Consider the following 18,132-nt stretch of genomic DNA (forward strand, 5'->3'; position numbering starts at 1 on the left):
ACAGGTATTGAAAGTTATTTTGAGGTTAATGCACTGCTTGGTTTATAAAATGGTAGTGTAAATTTCCTCTTCCAATATGCTTGTTTATTACTGTGTGGAGAGAATTCTTTCTCTTTGCTTGTGGTGAAAAAGTATAGAATATAGTGGATGAAGGCTAATAACGAAAGGAATCATTTTCAATTCTTTAATGATCCTGAGTGGGTTTTGTGGTAATCCAAAGTGGGAAACGTGATAAAAAAATCAATTTTAAATAAGAGGAATCTATAAAAAATTTGGAAAGGTACAGAATTAATTAATTTAAATATTTTGTTTATATTTGGGAAAACTGTTTGCCTAAGAAAAATTTAGTGTAATTTGTAATGAAAATACCTGTAGAAAAAGCTTGTGCTTAAATATACTCTTATCAGGGCACCTGGGTGGCTCAGTAGGTTAAGTGATCTACTCTTGATTTCAACTCAGGTCATGGTCTCAGGTTTGTGGGATCAAGTGCAGCATCTGGCTCCACACTCAGGGGGGAGTCTGCTTGAGATTCTCTCCCTCCCCCTTTGCCCCTCCCCCCACTTGCACACAGGTGTTCTCTCTCTCTCTTCCAAATAAATAAATAAATCTTTAAAAAAATAAAATAGAATATACTCTTATCAGAAAAAACTATGTCTTTTAGTAAATAGAATGCATGAAATAATGAACACTCCAAATTGTTGTATATCACCCCTAATGATTCTTGGAGTCCTTGCCAGTCGTTATAGTAATATTATCTTGGGGAAAAAAAGAATTCAAAACAAAAGAAATGGAAACCCAAAGATCCAATAACATTTCTTAAGCACTTATGTATGTGACGTAGTGCCTATACATTTCTAAACTAAATATAGAGGCCTACTAGTAAATTTTGATATATATCTGAAATAATTCATTTTCATTCAGAGTAGAAAGCTACACTTTAAAATATTATGGATATATACATTATTTTAATTTAAAGTGTTTTTTTATAGAGGATGAATTTTATCACTAAATTTCTATTTTTTGAAGAACTAAATCTTTAGGTATTATGTAGGTTTTTACATATAAAAACATCTAGTTTTTATTGCTCATTTTGTATACTTTCAAATGCAGTAATAATATTGAAACAAAACCTAATAAACCTTCTCTAAAATTAGGATTTTTTAAGTATAGCAAGATGTTCTGAAATGCCCACATTGAAGTTGGAATGGTTAGAATACATTTGTATTTAGAATTAAAATGAATTAAAACAAAGAAGAAATAATAACTAACTACAGGTTTTAGAGATATTTTCTAAATCAACAAAACATTTTCTTATGTATTAACTTGGATGAAAGAAAAAAATAGAAACACCAACATTTCTAATTTGCTTTTGTATGACTTATTTGTAAATACATTTGAATTGTATGTTGTGTGGACATGAGTCCTCCATAAAAACCAGGTTGAACACAGAATATGAATTTATTGTACAAATTAAGAAGAGACAAAAGGTAGTGTTTAATGTAACTCATAAAGCAGAGTTTGATTTTTAAAGCCAGAATTCTGTGTAATTATTTTTCTGCCTTGAATTAAGTATTTCAAAACATGGCCTGTGTATATCTCATTTATGGTTCAACTGTTTTTCGGTTTTTTTTCTTCAAGTTTTTATTTAAATTCCAGTTAGTTGGGACACCTGGGCGGCTCAGTTGGTTGGGCAGCTGACTCTTGGTATCAGCTCAGGTCATGATCTCAGAGTCCTGGGATCCAGCGCAATGCCAGGCTCTTCATCAGTGGGGAGTCTGCTTCTCTCCTCTACCTCTGCCCCTCCCCTCCGCTCACATATGCTGGTATGAGTGCTTTCTCTCTCTAAAACAAGTGAATAAATCTTTAAAAAATAAAAAATAAATAAATTCTAGGTATTTAACATACAGTGCAATATTACTTTCAGGTGTAGAATTTAGTGATTCATCACTTAACATACAATAGTGTTTATCTCAACAAGTGCCCTCCTTGATACCCATCACCAATTTAACCCATCCTCTCCACCCACCTCCCCTCCAGTAACCCTCAGTTTGTTCTCTATAGTTAAGAGTCTGTTTCCTGTTTTGCCTCTCTCTCTCTCTCTCTCTCTCTCTCACTCTTTCATATGTTCATCTGTTTTGTTTCTTAAATTCCACATATTAGTGAAATCATATGGTATTTTTCTTTCTCTGACTTATTTCACTTAACTGTTTTTCTGTCCATTTATTCCTTCATGTTGTCATTTGGTTTATTTTGGTTTTGAGGTGATAGAAAATAAAAATCAAATAAATAATATTAAAATATTGTATATAACTACAAAGTAATGAAAGGAGAAGGGATTTTTGCTGAACTTTTAGGCTGAGGAATCTGTTATTAGGCAATTGATAAACCAATAGCAAGATTATTTTTTTAAAGATTTATTTATTTATTTGAGAGAGAGAGGGAGAGAACACAAGCAGGAAGAGGGGCAGAGGGAGAGGGAGAAAAAGTGAGGCAGACTCCCTTCTGAGCACAGAGCCTGATGTGGAACTCCATGCAGGGCTCTAGTGGGGCTCAACCTCACAACCCTGAGATCATGACCTGAACCAAAATCAAGAGTTGGATGCTCAACCAACTGAGAAATCCAGGTGCTCCAGTAAGATTCGTTTTTAGAAAGTCGTATGTCATTTTTGCTTAGTGGTCTATGATACGTAGCTACTGTTTGTGAATTTATGTCACCCCAAAGTCATCTTACCAGGAAGAGATTCTTTGTCTCTCTGGGTGAATGAATGAAGCTATTAAGGATGAATGTCATCTCCCTGTTTGGAACAAATAGGTTGAGAGCTAATATTCATTTTTTGATAACTAATATGTTACCTTGATTCATTTTACAGACTATAATTGAGATCTTTTTTTCAACCAACATTTTAAATATTCTGGTGGTATATCTCATTTGCTTTGAACTGTTGATTTTATTGCATCTTGATTTTGATATATTAATAGCTGACACAAAAAAATACTAAATCATCACTTATTTTTTTCTGGTTAGCCCTATAGTGTTTTATTAATTCATAAGAACAATTACTAAAATTAATCAATTATCCTTACATATCTAAAAATCAAAATAGGCTATTCAACAAATTCCCAGTGAAGTCACAAATGTATCCTATTTATTTGCCATCTTAAAACATGATCATCTAGAATATTTATAGAGTGTGAAATTAATGTCTATTTAATATAAAAATTTAATGTATAAATTAATGCTTACAAATATTTATATATACCACATAGTTGTTATAAAATTTGAATAAAATAACCGATTTGAAATCAGAGCAATTAAAATGTTACAATAAATGGAAATTTTCCTCTTAACTCTCGTGAATCTAAGATTTATTTATTATGATAGTATAATACTTACAAACCAAGTATATTAAAATAATAGGTGTTGAAATAATTATGATTAAATTCACCCAAAGGTGATACAGAAGGATATGTGATAATGGATGAGCATTATGTTTTTGCTTTATAGAATATGTCCTTTCTGGGGCGCCTGGGTGGCTCAGTCATTAAGCGTCTGCCTTTGGCTCAGGTCATGATCCCAGAGTCCTGGGATCGAGCCCTGCATTGGGGTCCCTGCTCCACGGGAAGCCTGCCTCGCCCTTTCCCACTCCACCTGCTTGTGTTCCCTCTCTCGCTGTGTCTCTATCAAATAAAAAAAAAAAAGAATATGTCTTTTCCTTGATTAATCTGTAAAGCCATTTTCTTATTTTTTTAAAAAAAATTATTTATTTGAGAAAGAGAGAGTGAGTGAAAGAGAGAGCACAAGCAGGGGAAGGAGCAGAGGGAGAGGGAGAAACAGACTGGAGTGCTGAGCTGGGAGCCCGGACACAGGGCTGGATCCCAGGACTGATGGATCATGACCTGAGCTAAAGGCAGATGCTTAACGGACTGAGCCACCCAGGCACCCTAAAAGCCATTTTCTGAACGCTCCCTGTTAGGGTGGCCAGTGACAAAGAGTTGCACATAGTAGAGCAACAATCAGGACAGAATGTATTCATACTCCAAGGGAGGAGAGAGGCCAGACTTCAAGGCTGGGCCTTTTAAGGGGTTTAAAGGATGTGAGAGGGTTGCAGCTGCGCATGTGGGGGACGATATGGGGGAGGGGATCAACTCTTGGCCAGATAGAGCAGGAGGTGTCAGTTTATTAGGGGGCTCTGTCCAGGGTTTGTCTGGGATGTGGGTTGTGGTCCAGCTAGAGAAGAATATGTTTTGTAGGTAGTGGTCTATTTTCTGAGAATGAGGGGCACCATGACCTGGAAAAACAAAGAGTTAGGGTCAAGTACAGACACCTGTGAGTTTTGTCTGTAAGCTTGGTTGGGGAGGGGGATTTGAATAGAACCCTTTCACTTCCTAAATCATAAATAAAAAATCCAGAAAAAAATTAATATGGAAAAGCAACCATCATAAATTTTCTTATAAGTGCTGTTTAAGTATTGAGTATTAACAGATTTGAAACCCTGATAGAGAATAGTGCAACAACTGTTGTGAAGAGTTAGAGTGAATCAATAAAACATAAACATTGTGAAGAAGGAAGCAATATTGATGGAATCCATTCCTTGGAGAAGATTAGACACAAATGTGAAAATTAGACCTGTACAAAAAGAAATACAATAAATGAATCCTTTCTGGAATAAAATGTAATAAAAATACTAATTTGATAGCATTACCATACCTTATTAAAATCTTTTGTTTTGGTATTTCAGGTTTCAGAATACATAGAAAATAGTCATGTCAAGCAGGACAGCCAAAGCATCCAATCCACTCTACTTGTCTCTTTGAAAGTGTTGAGTTTACCAGTTGTTCCATTTTCTTTCTCCTGATATGGTTACTTTTTTTTCTTTTTTTAATGTTCACTTAGCCACTGTGTAGTACATCATTAGTTTTTTTTAAACTGCTTTACTATATTTTATTGATATAAATACCACAAATTTCATAAGCATCAGCTACTGTTTTACTACAACAGTCAAAAGAATTAAATATTAATGCAAAGAGTAACTACAGAAATGCTTTCACTTCCATAAAATCATCTCTAACAGCATCCTGTATACTTTGTACAATTTGCTTGTAATTGATTACTTGATACAAAGCAAAGCTGAATTTCAATCAAATTTTATTTCTCAGTGGAAAAGGCTCTCTTCATCAGTGGTGGCTGAGCTTTCCCGACATCAAACATCATTTCCAAAGGTGGGTTATTAAGAGAACACCAATCAGGTATACGGCCTGTCTGATTATAATACTCCTTTGAGACTGAACGGCTCCCAAGTATGTCCTGCAGTGCCCCAAAAATAGCTCCTCCCAACCAGGCCACACAATTAGCCTTTGCAGGTGGAGTATGAATTCGGAATGTCTTGGTGCCAAGTGCTATTTTATATTTTGGTTTTTCTACCAAATACCTTATTTCTGCAAGCAATCTGTGGAGAAATCCTGGCAACATAGATGTGCCACCTATGACTACCAAATTCTCTGCTAGTTGCTTTCTGGTGTCTATTGGGCACTGTATAAGGGAATCCAGTATTAAAGTGGCAACTGATTTCTCTTCATTATCTTGTTCAAAAAGAATCTCCACAACTGAATCTCTGATTGATCCAAGAACATGTAAAATCTTCTCTCCATCTAATGGGTAGTCAACATTTGGAGGTGGTGAGGGACGCTCAGTATTCCCATCAATATTAAATTTTGCTGCTTGGATTTTTAATCCACGTTTCAGATCACTTACAAAGCAAGTGCGCACTTTAATGTCCTCTAAAACACCTTCTGGAATTGAACCCATCACAGAGGGAAGGCTCTGTTCTTTAGCAGCACCTGTGTCAACAGTACACTGCTCCAGTAGCTGAGTTTCCAACTCCTTGTGAAGAGCTTTTCCTCCTAGGAAGAGTGCTCCCCAACAATTTAGTACTGGGATTCCTTCATATATAGGTAACACCAGGCTCTCCCTATATCCGCAATCCAGGACCATAGCAGAGTTTATCCCAAGTGTCAGAAGAGCCATTAGATGACTTGGAGCAAGCAGGACAGATGGAACCTCAAAATACTTGAAAAGAACCCGGGTGAGTGTCTCTCTGAAGTGGGAAGGACACAGCACTGACTCGATAACCACAACCCGGCGGTCTCTAGGGTTCACCAACAGGTACCTGAAATACAGTATGTGGATGAATTCCTTTAGGTAGGAATACAATTCTTCTGTATTGATATTATATTGAACAACTTTGATAGGCTTAGGCAGACCAGCTTTTTTAATCACACTAGGAATTATGCATCTTGGACCAGTTTCTCCAGCAAATCCACACTTGGTAAAAGCCTCTCCCAGGTCTACCACGACTGCCGTTTTCTCCCCGCCGCTCCCTAGGCCTTCATACAGCGGCATGGTAATAAAGACCACCGTAAGAAGGTGAGCTCCGGTGCAGGCCCCACAAGTTTCTGCTCTCAGAGGGACATCATTAGTTTTTGATGTAGTGTTCAATGACTCATTAGTTGCATATAACACCCAGTGCTCATTACAACACGTGCCCTCCTTAATACCATTTCTCTTGCAGTGTCTTAGATTGTTTCCTGTCAACTTTAAAAACGACCTTATTATTTCCCCAATCTGTGAAAGAAGTTTTGACTGCATGAGAACAAGAACAGAGAAGTAACTGTATAATACCTCACGGTTGTTTAGTGGTGTATTTTTGACTTCATGAGACATTAAAGTAATTAGAATGACAAAGTTTAAGATCATAGGCAAACTTTCATATTTTCATGTAATACCTAAATTTGTGCCATTTTAAACAATTTGTTATTGTAGACTGTAAGCCACTCATTCACATATAGAATTAGTTTTTCATGGGGCTTCTGGGTGACTCAATTGGTTAAACATCTGACTTCAGCTCAGGCCATGATCTCAGGGTCCTAGGATGGAGCCCCATAACAGGCTTCCTGATCAGCAGGGAGTCTGCGTCTCCTTCTGCTTCTCCCCACCACTTGTGCATGCACACTCTCTCTCAAAAAACAAAAGAATTAGTTTTTCACAAATTAAACACAGCACTATAATAAAGGAAAATGTAACAAGTATATGAGGGAAGTTATGCCTTGAAATTCTTCTGACAAACCATTTGAACACTACTTTTGTGGTTTGATATCTCTAGAATTGAGTAGAGACTTAGTTCCTCTACCTACTTACCTTTTTAGAATGAAATTGCACAGAGACTATGAAATGAATTTGCATTTTTGTTTTTCATCTAAAATTTCAGAGTTACTTATTTTCTTTCTGTCTTAGCTTTTTCTGATTGTCATGGTTTTGTCCCCATATGCTTGTTGCCTATGCAACCACTAGGTATTGCCTATAAAAAAACCTCACTCAAAGAGCATTAGCATTGCTAAAGCTTTTAGAAAATTTTAATTTTATCTATCTGTTTTCATTGTGGTTCCCCTATCAGTTTCCAGACTAACTTTACACTATGGTAGGAATGGGATGTGGGAGAATGGTAAAGAAATGTAAGGTTATCTTATCATTTGTTAATGAAAGAGAAAATTAGAGGCAGGTAAAGGTATGTGTATAGGAATATCTTCCCTGAATATTTGAGTTAAATTGATCATGCTAACATAAACTAAGCAGTGATTTTTTTATATCCATGTTTGGTAACTAAATTTCTGTATTGGTCAGTCAAAGAAGCAAACTCAGCATTTTAAAGGAAAACTTTCTAATTTTAAAGATTATAATACATTTTCAGGTGGTAAATGTAAGGGGTTGGAATCAAAATCTGGAGATTGAGGTTATTTAATCATGCAGGTTTACATCTTGTTAGAGGGAAAGTTGAGTTTGTCATGCATTGATTGAATCCTGAATTAAAGACACTCTGGAATATTTATATTATGAAATATAAACTCTGTGAGGGCAGAGATTTTTGTCTGATTTGTTCACTGATTTATTCTCAGTGCCTAGAAGAATGTCTGGCATATTAAAAAAGCTTAAAAAATGTTTGTTGACTAAGTGACTAAACCTTTATAAAATTAATTACTAACTAGAGATTAAATATTCTTTCTAGGTTTGCAATATGGATATTTCCTTAAGTTTTAGAAATGTCATTGTCCTTTTTCCCAATACTTTCTAATTTTTAAAACTTCTGAAAGAATTTCAAGTGATAAAACACATTTAAAAATGTTTTATTTGATGATGTTATTAAAGAAAGAGTGGAACAGATTTAGAATGGGTTGGCAGAGGGGGACTGCTTGGAATTAGGTCACTTTCTTAACTCTTCTTCTTGTGTAGAGATATTGCAACATGCATGCAGTGTTTGAAAAATGGTCTGCAGCATTCTTCTACCAGTTGTAATAATGTGTATATGCTTAAGGGTAAGATAAGAAAAGAGTAGTAGTTTTAATTCCAATTGTCACTATCCCATTTTTATTTTTGCTTATGTTTGTATAGTACTTACAAAATCACACAGACACTGAATTATTTTAGATGTCCTAGATTCATGTTATATAGGACACAAATATATTTGTGCATATTAGCACAATAAGTATAAATGGGTATTTTTATATAGGGCCAATAATTCTAAAGAGATTAAATCTTGAGAAAAGTTTTATATTATGTAATCCCAGTGTTCATCATTGAGCAAATGGGCTAAAAATACCACAGGCAATAGTCATTTTGTGTTGTTTGCTAAGATACAGAATTTCTTCAGTATTAGAATTACTCAGTATTAGAATTACTATTAAAATGTTTTATAAATGGCATGAACTGCTCAACACAGGAAAGTAGGTGGACTCATATATATAATTCTTACTTGGGTGATAATAATTCCTTAAAGTGAGGTGTTTCAAGTTTATCTGGTTAATTTCTTGGTTCTATTAATGACCTAAACTGTTTCAATTATTGTAACAAATACATTTATTCTATAATTGATTGCAAATAGGAAGGTTTCTTTTTTCTCACTTTTGTGTCTTCTGACCTGTCCACATGCATATTTTTTAAAAATGCAGATTCACAGCTATACAGTGGAAAAATTATTTAATGTAATACATTGTCTGCCATATTCAGACCATAATATTTATAGCAAGTTATTTACATCATTTCATGAGTCTTCCTGTTTTTAGAGCTATTACTAGAATTTTTTAATGCTATCAATTACCAATAAATATTGAAAACTTCCTTAATTATATACCTATGTGCATTAATAATTTTCTGTAATGAAATATTTTTTTCTGTAATGGATTTTTAAATGATCATCTGTTAGCTGAGCCTTTAAAAGTTTTGATGCATTCATAGCTGCATTAATTCATTATTTTAATTTAAATTCAATTACTTAACACATAGTATAGTATTGGTTTCAGGAATAGAATTTAGTGATTCATCACTTACATATATCACCCAGTGCTCATCACAAAATGTACCCTCCTTAATGCCCATCACCCATTTAGTCCATCCTCCCACTCACCTCCCCTCGAAAAACCCTCAGTTTTTTCTCTATAGTTAAGAGTCTTTATGGTTTGCCTTCCTTTCTGTTTTTATCTTATTTTGTTTTTCCTTTCCTTCCCCTAGGTTCATCTGTTTTGTTTCTTAAGTTCCACATATGAGTGAAATCCTATGGTATATGTCTTTTTTCTGGCTGACTTATTCCACTTAGAATAATACACTCTCATTCCATCTATGTCATTGCAAATGCAAGATTTCATTTTTTTGATGGCTGAGTAATATTTGATTGTATATATATATACCATCTCTTCTTTATCCATTCATCAGTCAGTGGACATTTGGGCTCTTTCCATAATTTGGCTATTGTTGATGATACTGTTATAAACATTGGGGTACATGTGCCCCTTCAAATCACTATTTTGTATTCGGTAGATAAATACCTAATAGTGCATTGCTGGGTCATAAGGTCATTCTATTTTTAACATTTTGAGGAACCTCCATACTGTTCTCCAGAGTGGCTGTACCAGTTTGTGTAAGTTTGTATAAGAATACCAACAGTGCAAAAGTGTTTCATTTTCTCTGCACCTTTGTGAACATCTGTTGTTTCATGAGTTTCATGAGTTGTTAATTTTATACATTCTGACTGGTGCGAGATGGTGTCTCATTGTGGTTTTGATTTGTATTTCCTTGATGATGAATGATGTTGAGCACCTTTTCATGTGTCTGTTAGCCATCTGGATATCTTCTATGGAAAAATGTTTATTCATGTCTTCTGCCCATTTCTTAACTGAATTATTTGTTTTTTGGGTGTCAGTTTGTAGATATAAAAACCCATTTTAATATGATCTACTTTCAGTGTATAGACACAAATTCTCAAAGTTGGAATGTCTTCTAGTCCAGCTCTCCCACTGAATGTTTTTGGATCTTATCTACCTAATCATAGATATGTAGATCTAAACTGGTTATCTAGCTTCTTACTATCTCCTGAAAACTGTTTTTGTTTTTCCAGAATGCTTTAATAGGCAGTTGTTTATGTTGATCTGAAAGTTGCCTCCCTGTAATTTTTACCTATCTTTCTTCCTCTCATCCAAAGAAAGCTTTAATCTTTTCACATTGTAGTCCTTCTCATGTTTAGGCATGTGTCACATCAACCCCTTCCTTTCTCAAAGGACTTCTCTTCTTTAATCCAAACTTTCTGAATCCTTCATATGTCATGATTCTTTGTCTCTTTTGAGGTGCAGAACTGAACACAAGGACTATTGTATAAAACATTCATTACCAATAGAAGAGTTACATTTGAAAGTCATATTATAATAAAGAATAATGATTATACTTTTTGATTAGTCATAAATATACATTACTTTACTTAAGTATTGAATTAAGTGTTTTTAATTATTTTTATTAACTTTATCTATCTTGGTATATCTTTTATATATTTTATCAATGATGACCACTTTTACAAATACTGAGTCTTTTAATTACTGGAGGTATGTTGTATAATTTACCTTTTATCTTTATGAAAAACACATAACATTATTTAAGAGTCAATTGTGCTAATATTTCAAGGATTTTAAAACTGAACATTTAGTTAACATACATTTAATGGTTGGTTGGCTTTAATAATTTCTTCTTCTTCCTCTTTTTTTTCCCCATTTCTTTTTGACAGTTTCCTGTGGGTTGATACAGAGAACCATCACAATTGTGCCTGGTATGGACTTGTTGTCTGGGACATATATATTTGCGGTCCTTTTAGCATGTGTCGTATTTCAGTCTGGCGCCCAGGAGAAAAACTACACCGTCCGAGAAGAAATGCCAGAAAATGTTCTGATAGGCGACTTGCTGAAAGACCTCAACTTGTCACTGATTCCAGACAAGTCCTTAACATCTCCTATGCAATTTAAGCTAGTGTATAAGACTGGTGATGTGCCACTGATTCGAATTGAAGAAGGTACTGGTGAGATCTTCACTGCTGGAACTCGCATTGATCGTGAGAAATTGTGTGCTGGTATCCGGGTGGAAACCCGTTGCTTTTATGAGGTGGAGGTTGCTGTTTTGCCAGATGAAATATTTAGACTGGTTAAGATACGTTTTTTGATAGAAGATGTAAATGATAATGCGCCATTATTCCCAGCAACAGTTATCAACATATCAATTCCGGAGAATTCAGCTATAAACTCTCGATATGCTCTCCCAGCAGCCATTGATCCTGACATAGGAATAAACGGAGTTCAAAACTACCAGTTAATTAAGGTATGTTTTAAAAACACTTTGTTCAAGATAATTCATTTTTAAAAGGCAAAATAAATAAGTAAATAAATAAAAGGATCTTTGTGTACTTCAAATTTTGAGTAAGCCAACACCCCAATTTTTTTTAAGTTTAAGCATAGTGGGGGAAACTCATCAATGCAATTCTTGTGATTGCATGAAGTTTATGAATTTTTATTTTATGTATATTTATTTTCAAGCAGTTGCTTATGTTTCCCTTAACAATATATTATAGTTGTCATATAAGGAGCTCAGCCTTGCTACTTGCAATAAATAACTTACCCAATACCTTACTTTTAATTTGTCTAGTCATGACTCTGACACAAGGTGGACCTAAAGAAGCAAATGTAAACATTAAGAATGAATACACAAATCTATCAGTTTTACTCAGTGATCATTTTAGATAGGAAATTTTCTCTCGCCATTTGAAAAAATGTCAAAGAAATTTATTTGAGTGGTGAATAGAACATTTTTATTACTAATGTTTCTATACATATATAGAATAATAAATGTTATTCATGGTGATTTCAAGCCAAGACAAGATTTTTAAGCATCTCTTGAGTCATCAGAATGAGATTTAATTTTAGCCAATGTGATGCTAATGTTAAACTTTGTTCTAATTCTTTGAAAACATAGAATATTCATTTGCTATAAAGGGTATGTAAGATTTTTAGCCAAAAAGTTTCAGCCTATCTGAAGAACCTATTTTGGTCTGACTTGGGTCTTGGGATAGGGAAGGCAGAAGGAAGAATAGGTGGAATAATTGTATTTGAAATATGTGCAGAGGGATCTTATTTATCAAGTGAATGGGTGATTCCTTTTAATCACCTATATAGTACATAAGATAGTAGGAAACTCAGATTTGGATATTGAAATAGTTCAATGCACTTGAATGATCCTGGAAAATGTGTGAAAGAACAAATGTTCAGACTTAATATAGATTAGTTAGGGAATTTCTAAAGTTTCATAAACATTTTCTGATTACTCACTATCAGATTATTATGATGAACATAATGGCCAATGTTACAAAAACACTCTAAGAACACAGAAATATTTTATGTATATCATCTGAAGATTTTAGCTTAGAAGATGTATAATATTGGAAAACTGCTCAGCTGATGATGATATGTTGTAAAGACATATTTGTTTATAAATGCATTCAGGAATAGAAGGTTATAGATTTCTTGAGCTAATTCAAGTGAAATGCATACTAGCACATGAGTATAAGAAGTAAAAACAGAAAGAAGGGATAGAAGATTTATAAATGAGCATTTTTTAGGTAAGATCCCTGCAAAGGTATCTCCTTATCTTATGAAATGGGAAAATATGCAGGATTCAGAACGATATGGATCAGAATTTTGTGCTTAATGCTGACTAGATATGTCACCTCTAGCTTAATTTTTCTGACCTTTAGTTTTTTCAATCATAATATGAGGATGTTGATGTACATGTCACAAAGGCAGAATTGGGGGAATAAGTACCCAGTAGAAAGTAGATAGACCTGCCGATGATTTTTGGAGATGCTTTAAATCATTTGTTTATATATATGTGATATTTATCACTTTAAATTGTAAGTTGTATAGCAGAGTAGATACTATCTCTAAAACAACACTATCCAATGTAACTTTCAGCAATGATAAAAGTTCTATAATCTGTGATAGCCAATATGGTAGCTGTTGGCAATATGTGGCCATTAAGTACTTAAGATGGGGTTAGTGCTACCAAGTAACTGAATTTTTAATTTAATTTAATCTTAATTTTAATAACCACAAGTGGTTAGTGGCTATCATATTAGATAGCAGAATGAAAACACAGAATAAGTTTATTTGGAAAATAAAAAATAACATATAAAATCAGAATGGGACCTTACCAAATTCAAATCAGGTATTAGTAATACAGTCTCTCCACCAACCATCAAGACAAATGTACTGCTTTGAAATGCAGTGTTTTATTATGTCAAATAAATTATTTCTAAGAATAATTTTGTCATATCTCCCTCAGGATAGCATAACAAATTTACAATACATTTCTGATTTGCCTTGAAAGCTGCTTAAGAAATTTAAATAAAACAAATAAACCTATTGGCATAATTTTAGCTTTGTTAAAATCCATTTTCATTTGAATTTCTTTGAGATATTATCAGCAAATAATAAAAAGACAGGCTCACTAGAGGTTATTAGATGAGTCTTAGAAATAAAATTGCTCTAAAATTTCATTCTGTTTTAGAATGTGTGATAAGGCAAAAGTGAACTACATGATCTACTTAAAGTCTTGAGGCATTTGGATGGCTCCATGGACAAATAACTGTCTTGACTGCTTATTAAAGATAATGAGTATGACAAAGATTAATGAGTATGGAACGTAAAACATAACCCCAGGCATGCAGAGGGCTATGACATGGATGACATTAACTGAGTATACTTTGACTTCAAAAAGGTCTTATCATGAAAGTGCTATGTATGCTGAAGCGATAGGAAGATTAAATAAAAAGAAAGAAAATAAACATGTTAAGATTTATCCATAAAATTTAATAAGTGTTACAAGTAGGCCAACCGTAATAATAACTTCTGTCCTGCAGAATGAGGTGAAAATTTAATTAATATTAATTTGTTCTATTTTTGTTGAATAGACAAGACTGTAAAATCACAGTTTATCCTAACTAGGGATATATAAAATGTATATGTAAAGTTCAGATAGGAAAGCGAGAGAAGGGGGAGATATAGGGAAAATTTTTAGGGAAAAATAATTCAATTTACACATGAAGGGGTCTTGTTACTGATAATTCTATATTTATTAAATGAAAATAAAGGCAGTGGTGGAAAAGATTTATTGAATGTATCAAAAATGTATATAAGTAACATGAAACTTAGAATATTTATCTTAAAAATTAATATATAAATATTTAACTTAATTTTTACTTTTTTGTGATATTATATATGCTTTGGCATAAACAAGGAAAGCATTATTATTATACATTTTGAATACTTTGAAAATGCATTTCAGAGTAATAATTTATTTTGCTTATGTTCATATGACTAGTAAATGATAAAGTTGGGGACCAGAATAAGGTCTTCTGACTCTTAGATTTAATTGACAGACAAGTAGATAGGTAACCTTGAGGATGGGGATCACAACAAGTTCATGATATAAGAGGAAGGAAGAAGAAATAAAGAGGCAAAGAAGAAAAAGGAGAAAGTGAGAAACGGAAGAATGAAGTGATTACCAAATAATTCTGCTTAGTACAAAGAAAATTATGTTAAAACTTATCTACGTGACATTGGCAAGGTTAATTTTCAACTTTTTAAGAGATTAGGACTTACTTTTTTTGAGAGAGAAAGAGAGAGAGAGTGCCAGTACACCCATGGGTGGGAGGAGGGGGAGGAGCAGGAGAGGAAGAGAGACTCTTAAGCAGGCTCCATGCTAGGCATGGAGCCTGCATGGGGCTCCATCTCATGATTCTGGGATCATGACCTGAGCCCAACTCAAGAGTTAAATGCTTAACCAACTGAGTCACCCTGGTGTCCCAAGATTAGGATATTTTCTAAGGAAAAAAAATGATTCATTGAAAGTTTCTAATGTTGGTTGCCACTTAAAAAAATACCTAGAAGCAAAAATCTTCACTTTTCCCTATGTTTCAAGTAAAGTCCTGCTATGATGCAAATTCCTCATGGTATTTTGATATAATTTCCCATAATTTGAACTACCTGTGCTAAATATTTATAACTACATATATCTATCTATACATACATATGTGTATATAAATAACATATATACACATATACATTCATATATGTTCTATATTATATATATATAAATATACATTATTTATATATATTATAAATATATTGTTTTATTAAATGTTATTAAATAATATATTTTAAAATATTTTATTATATATTATATATGGTATATACAGATATATAAATATCTGCATCTAATTGTGCAATTAGCAATTGAGCCCTTGCAGTATTTGAAGCTTTTGGTCAAGAGTAAGACATTACAGGGGAGCCTGGGTGGCTCAGTTGGTTAAGCGACTGCCGTCAGCTCAGGTCATGATCCTGGAGTCCTGGGATCAAGTCCCGCATCGGGCTTCCTGCTCAGCAGGGATTCTGCTTCTCCCTCTGACCCTCCCCACTCTCATGCTCTCTCTCTATCTCATTCTCTCTCTCAAATAATTAAATAAAATCTTAAAAAAAAAGAGTAGGACATTACAGCATCTCTTTAACTTTCACCTTGTTATTGTGATGGCCTGTTATTTATTAAGCTTTTTACCACATTCTAAGTCTTGTTGACAGGGAAGACAATATTTTCACAAATAGAAATAAACTTCAAGTACCCAATCTGATTCAAGATATGGATATAAACCACAAAGACCTACTTCTTCCTGTGGCTGGAACTGAGGGTAAATTGTGTAGTAATATTTCATGTCTTCATTTTCTGCTTCAGATTTCCATCTTCCTCACATATATCAATAATATTTCTATACTAGTCCAGTGACATGTGTTGATTGGTTCCCTTGAAGTAGGCATGACAATGTTTCAAAGGTTGACAGTTTATGCTGACAGAGCATGAAGATCAAGTTTTTCTCAGATCAGTGATCCTACTTGAAACCCTTACCCATTTTGCCCATTCCATAAAGCATCTTTACCTTTTCAACCAACCATAAAAGAAAATTTAATCTTGGGCAGGTCTTTTCACATAATCAAGATTTGGGCACTTATTTCTATTTTATTTAAAACCAGGTATAAATATTTGGTCTTTACGTTTAATGCTAAACGAGAACTAAATATCTTTCCTCTTGATCAAGAGTTTGGACTTATGAAACTAAGGTTAGGGTGAGATTTGTTTTGAAGTGTGGGATTAGAAAATCCAAATTGTGAAAATCTTCACTACAATTAGATTTAGTAATCTTGAATTAAATTGCCAAGAATGAGGCATCCAATAATATATCCTGGGGACAAAAAGCAAACAAACTTTATTATTCTGAAGGAACTATTATTTCCTTATCTTATGTAACCATAGCTCAAAGTGGTGTGAAGTAAGTTATCAGGAGCAATGAATAAAGATTCACTAATGTTATTGCAGGCAGAACATGTAGACTATAACAATGTGTTCATCTTAGAAAGCATAGTTACTTCTAAGAGGATGAAAGGAGTTAGAATATAGTGATTTCCTCATTTTTCAAATATAAGATGAAATTTTAACTAGAAGTTTATCCTTTCAAAGCTAAAATAACTCAATTCTTTATTCTCTGATTTATATGATGTGCAGGTTAACATTTTTGGTCTGCTAAAAAGCAAAAGAGATGACAAATCAAATGCTAATGACTATTAGGTTCCTAAAAACTGAAGGTTATTATCAAAATGTATCTTCAGTGAGAAAAATGAAAACATAAAACTCATTTTCTTCATAAATGGATCTTTTTTAATGCTCTCAATTCTTATTAAAATGAGTGTTTGGCACTAATAGGATTAAGTGACATTTATTAAATATATTTTTAAAAAATTTTAAATTTCACTTTGATTCCAGTATAGTTAATATACAGTATTATATTAGTTTCAGGTGTACAATATAGTGATTCAACAATTTCATACATCACTTAGTGCTCATCATGGTAAGTGTACTCATTAAACCCCACCACCTATTTTACCCATACTTCCACACACATCCCCTCTGGTAATCATGAGTTTGTTCTCTATAGTTAAGAGTCTGTTTCTTGGTTTCTCTTTCTTTCTCTTTCTCATTCTATTTCCCTTGCTTGTTTGTTTTGCTTCTTAAATTACACACATGACTGAAATCATAAGGTATTTGTTTTTCTCTGACATATTTCACTTAGCATTATACTCTCTGACTCCATCCATGTTGTTGCAAATGGCACAATTTCATCTTTTTATGGCTGAATAGTATTCCATTCTCTATATATAAACGTGTATATATATACTTCTGTCCTGCAGAATGAGGTGAAAATTTAATTTATATTATATTATCTCTCTCTCTTTCTCTATATATACACACACACACATATATATATACCACTTCTTCTTTATCCATTCATCTCTCCAGGGACACTTGGGCTGCTTCCATAATTTGGCTATTGTAAGTAATGCTGCTATAAGCGTTGGGTTCATGTATGACTTTGAATTAGTGTTTTTTGGGTTTTTTGTTTGTTTGTATTTTGGAGGTAAATACCCAGTAGTGCAATTACTGGATCATAGGATACTTCTATTTCTAACTTTTTGAGGTACCTCCATACTGTTCTCCACAGTTGCTCTACCAGCTTGCATTGCCACCAATAGTTCAAAGGAATTCCTTTTTATCTACATCCTTGCCAAGACTTGTTTTTTCTTGTGCTTTTCATTTTAGCCATACTGTAAGTGTGAAGTGATATTTCGTTGTAGTTTTGATTTACATTTCCCTGATGATGAGTGATTGTT

General features: G+C 33.5%; 2 protein-coding genes across 5 annotated transcripts in view; one reads left to right on the plus strand and one right to left on the minus strand.

Moving 5' to 3' along the window:
• The window catches only part of LOC112828530 (protocadherin-11 X-linked), a 639,354-nt gene that overhangs the window by 51,788 nt on the left and 569,434 nt on the right, over nucleotides 1-18,132 (plus strand). For all 4 annotated transcript variants that reach the window (XM_073880940.1, XM_073880941.1, XM_073880942.1 and 1 more), the window contains exon 2: nucleotides 11,100-11,683. In XM_073880940.1, the coding sequence (XP_073737041.1) occupies nucleotides 11,144-11,683 (540 nt within the window). In that variant the 5' untranslated portion in view covers nucleotides 11,100-11,143. The remainder of the gene's footprint in view (nucleotides 1-11,099; nucleotides 11,684-18,132) is intronic.
• LOC112828652 (actin-related protein 10-like) lies at nucleotides 4,917-6,461 on the minus strand. Its single transcript, XM_073880939.1, has one exon. The coding sequence runs from the start codon at nucleotides 6,398-6,400 to the stop codon at nucleotides 5,147-5,149; it is 1,254 nt and encodes a 417-aa protein (XP_073737040.1). The 5' UTR covers nucleotides 6,401-6,461; the 3' UTR covers nucleotides 4,917-5,146.

The sequence above is a fragment of the Callorhinus ursinus genome, unplaced genomic scaffold (genome assembly GCF_003265705.2).
Source record: "Callorhinus ursinus isolate GAN/ISIS: 27379988/994484 unplaced genomic scaffold, GSC_fseal_2.0 scaffold40, whole genome shotgun sequence".
Taxonomy (NCBI): Eukaryota; Metazoa; Chordata; class Mammalia; order Carnivora; family Otariidae; genus Callorhinus; species Callorhinus ursinus.

Bases quoted from the DNA above. Each gene is read 5' to 3' on its own strand.
- LOC112828652 (XM_073880939.1), bottom strand. From the start codon at position 6,400: ATGCCGCTGTATGAAGGCCTAGGGAGCGGCGGGGAGAAAACGGCAGTC.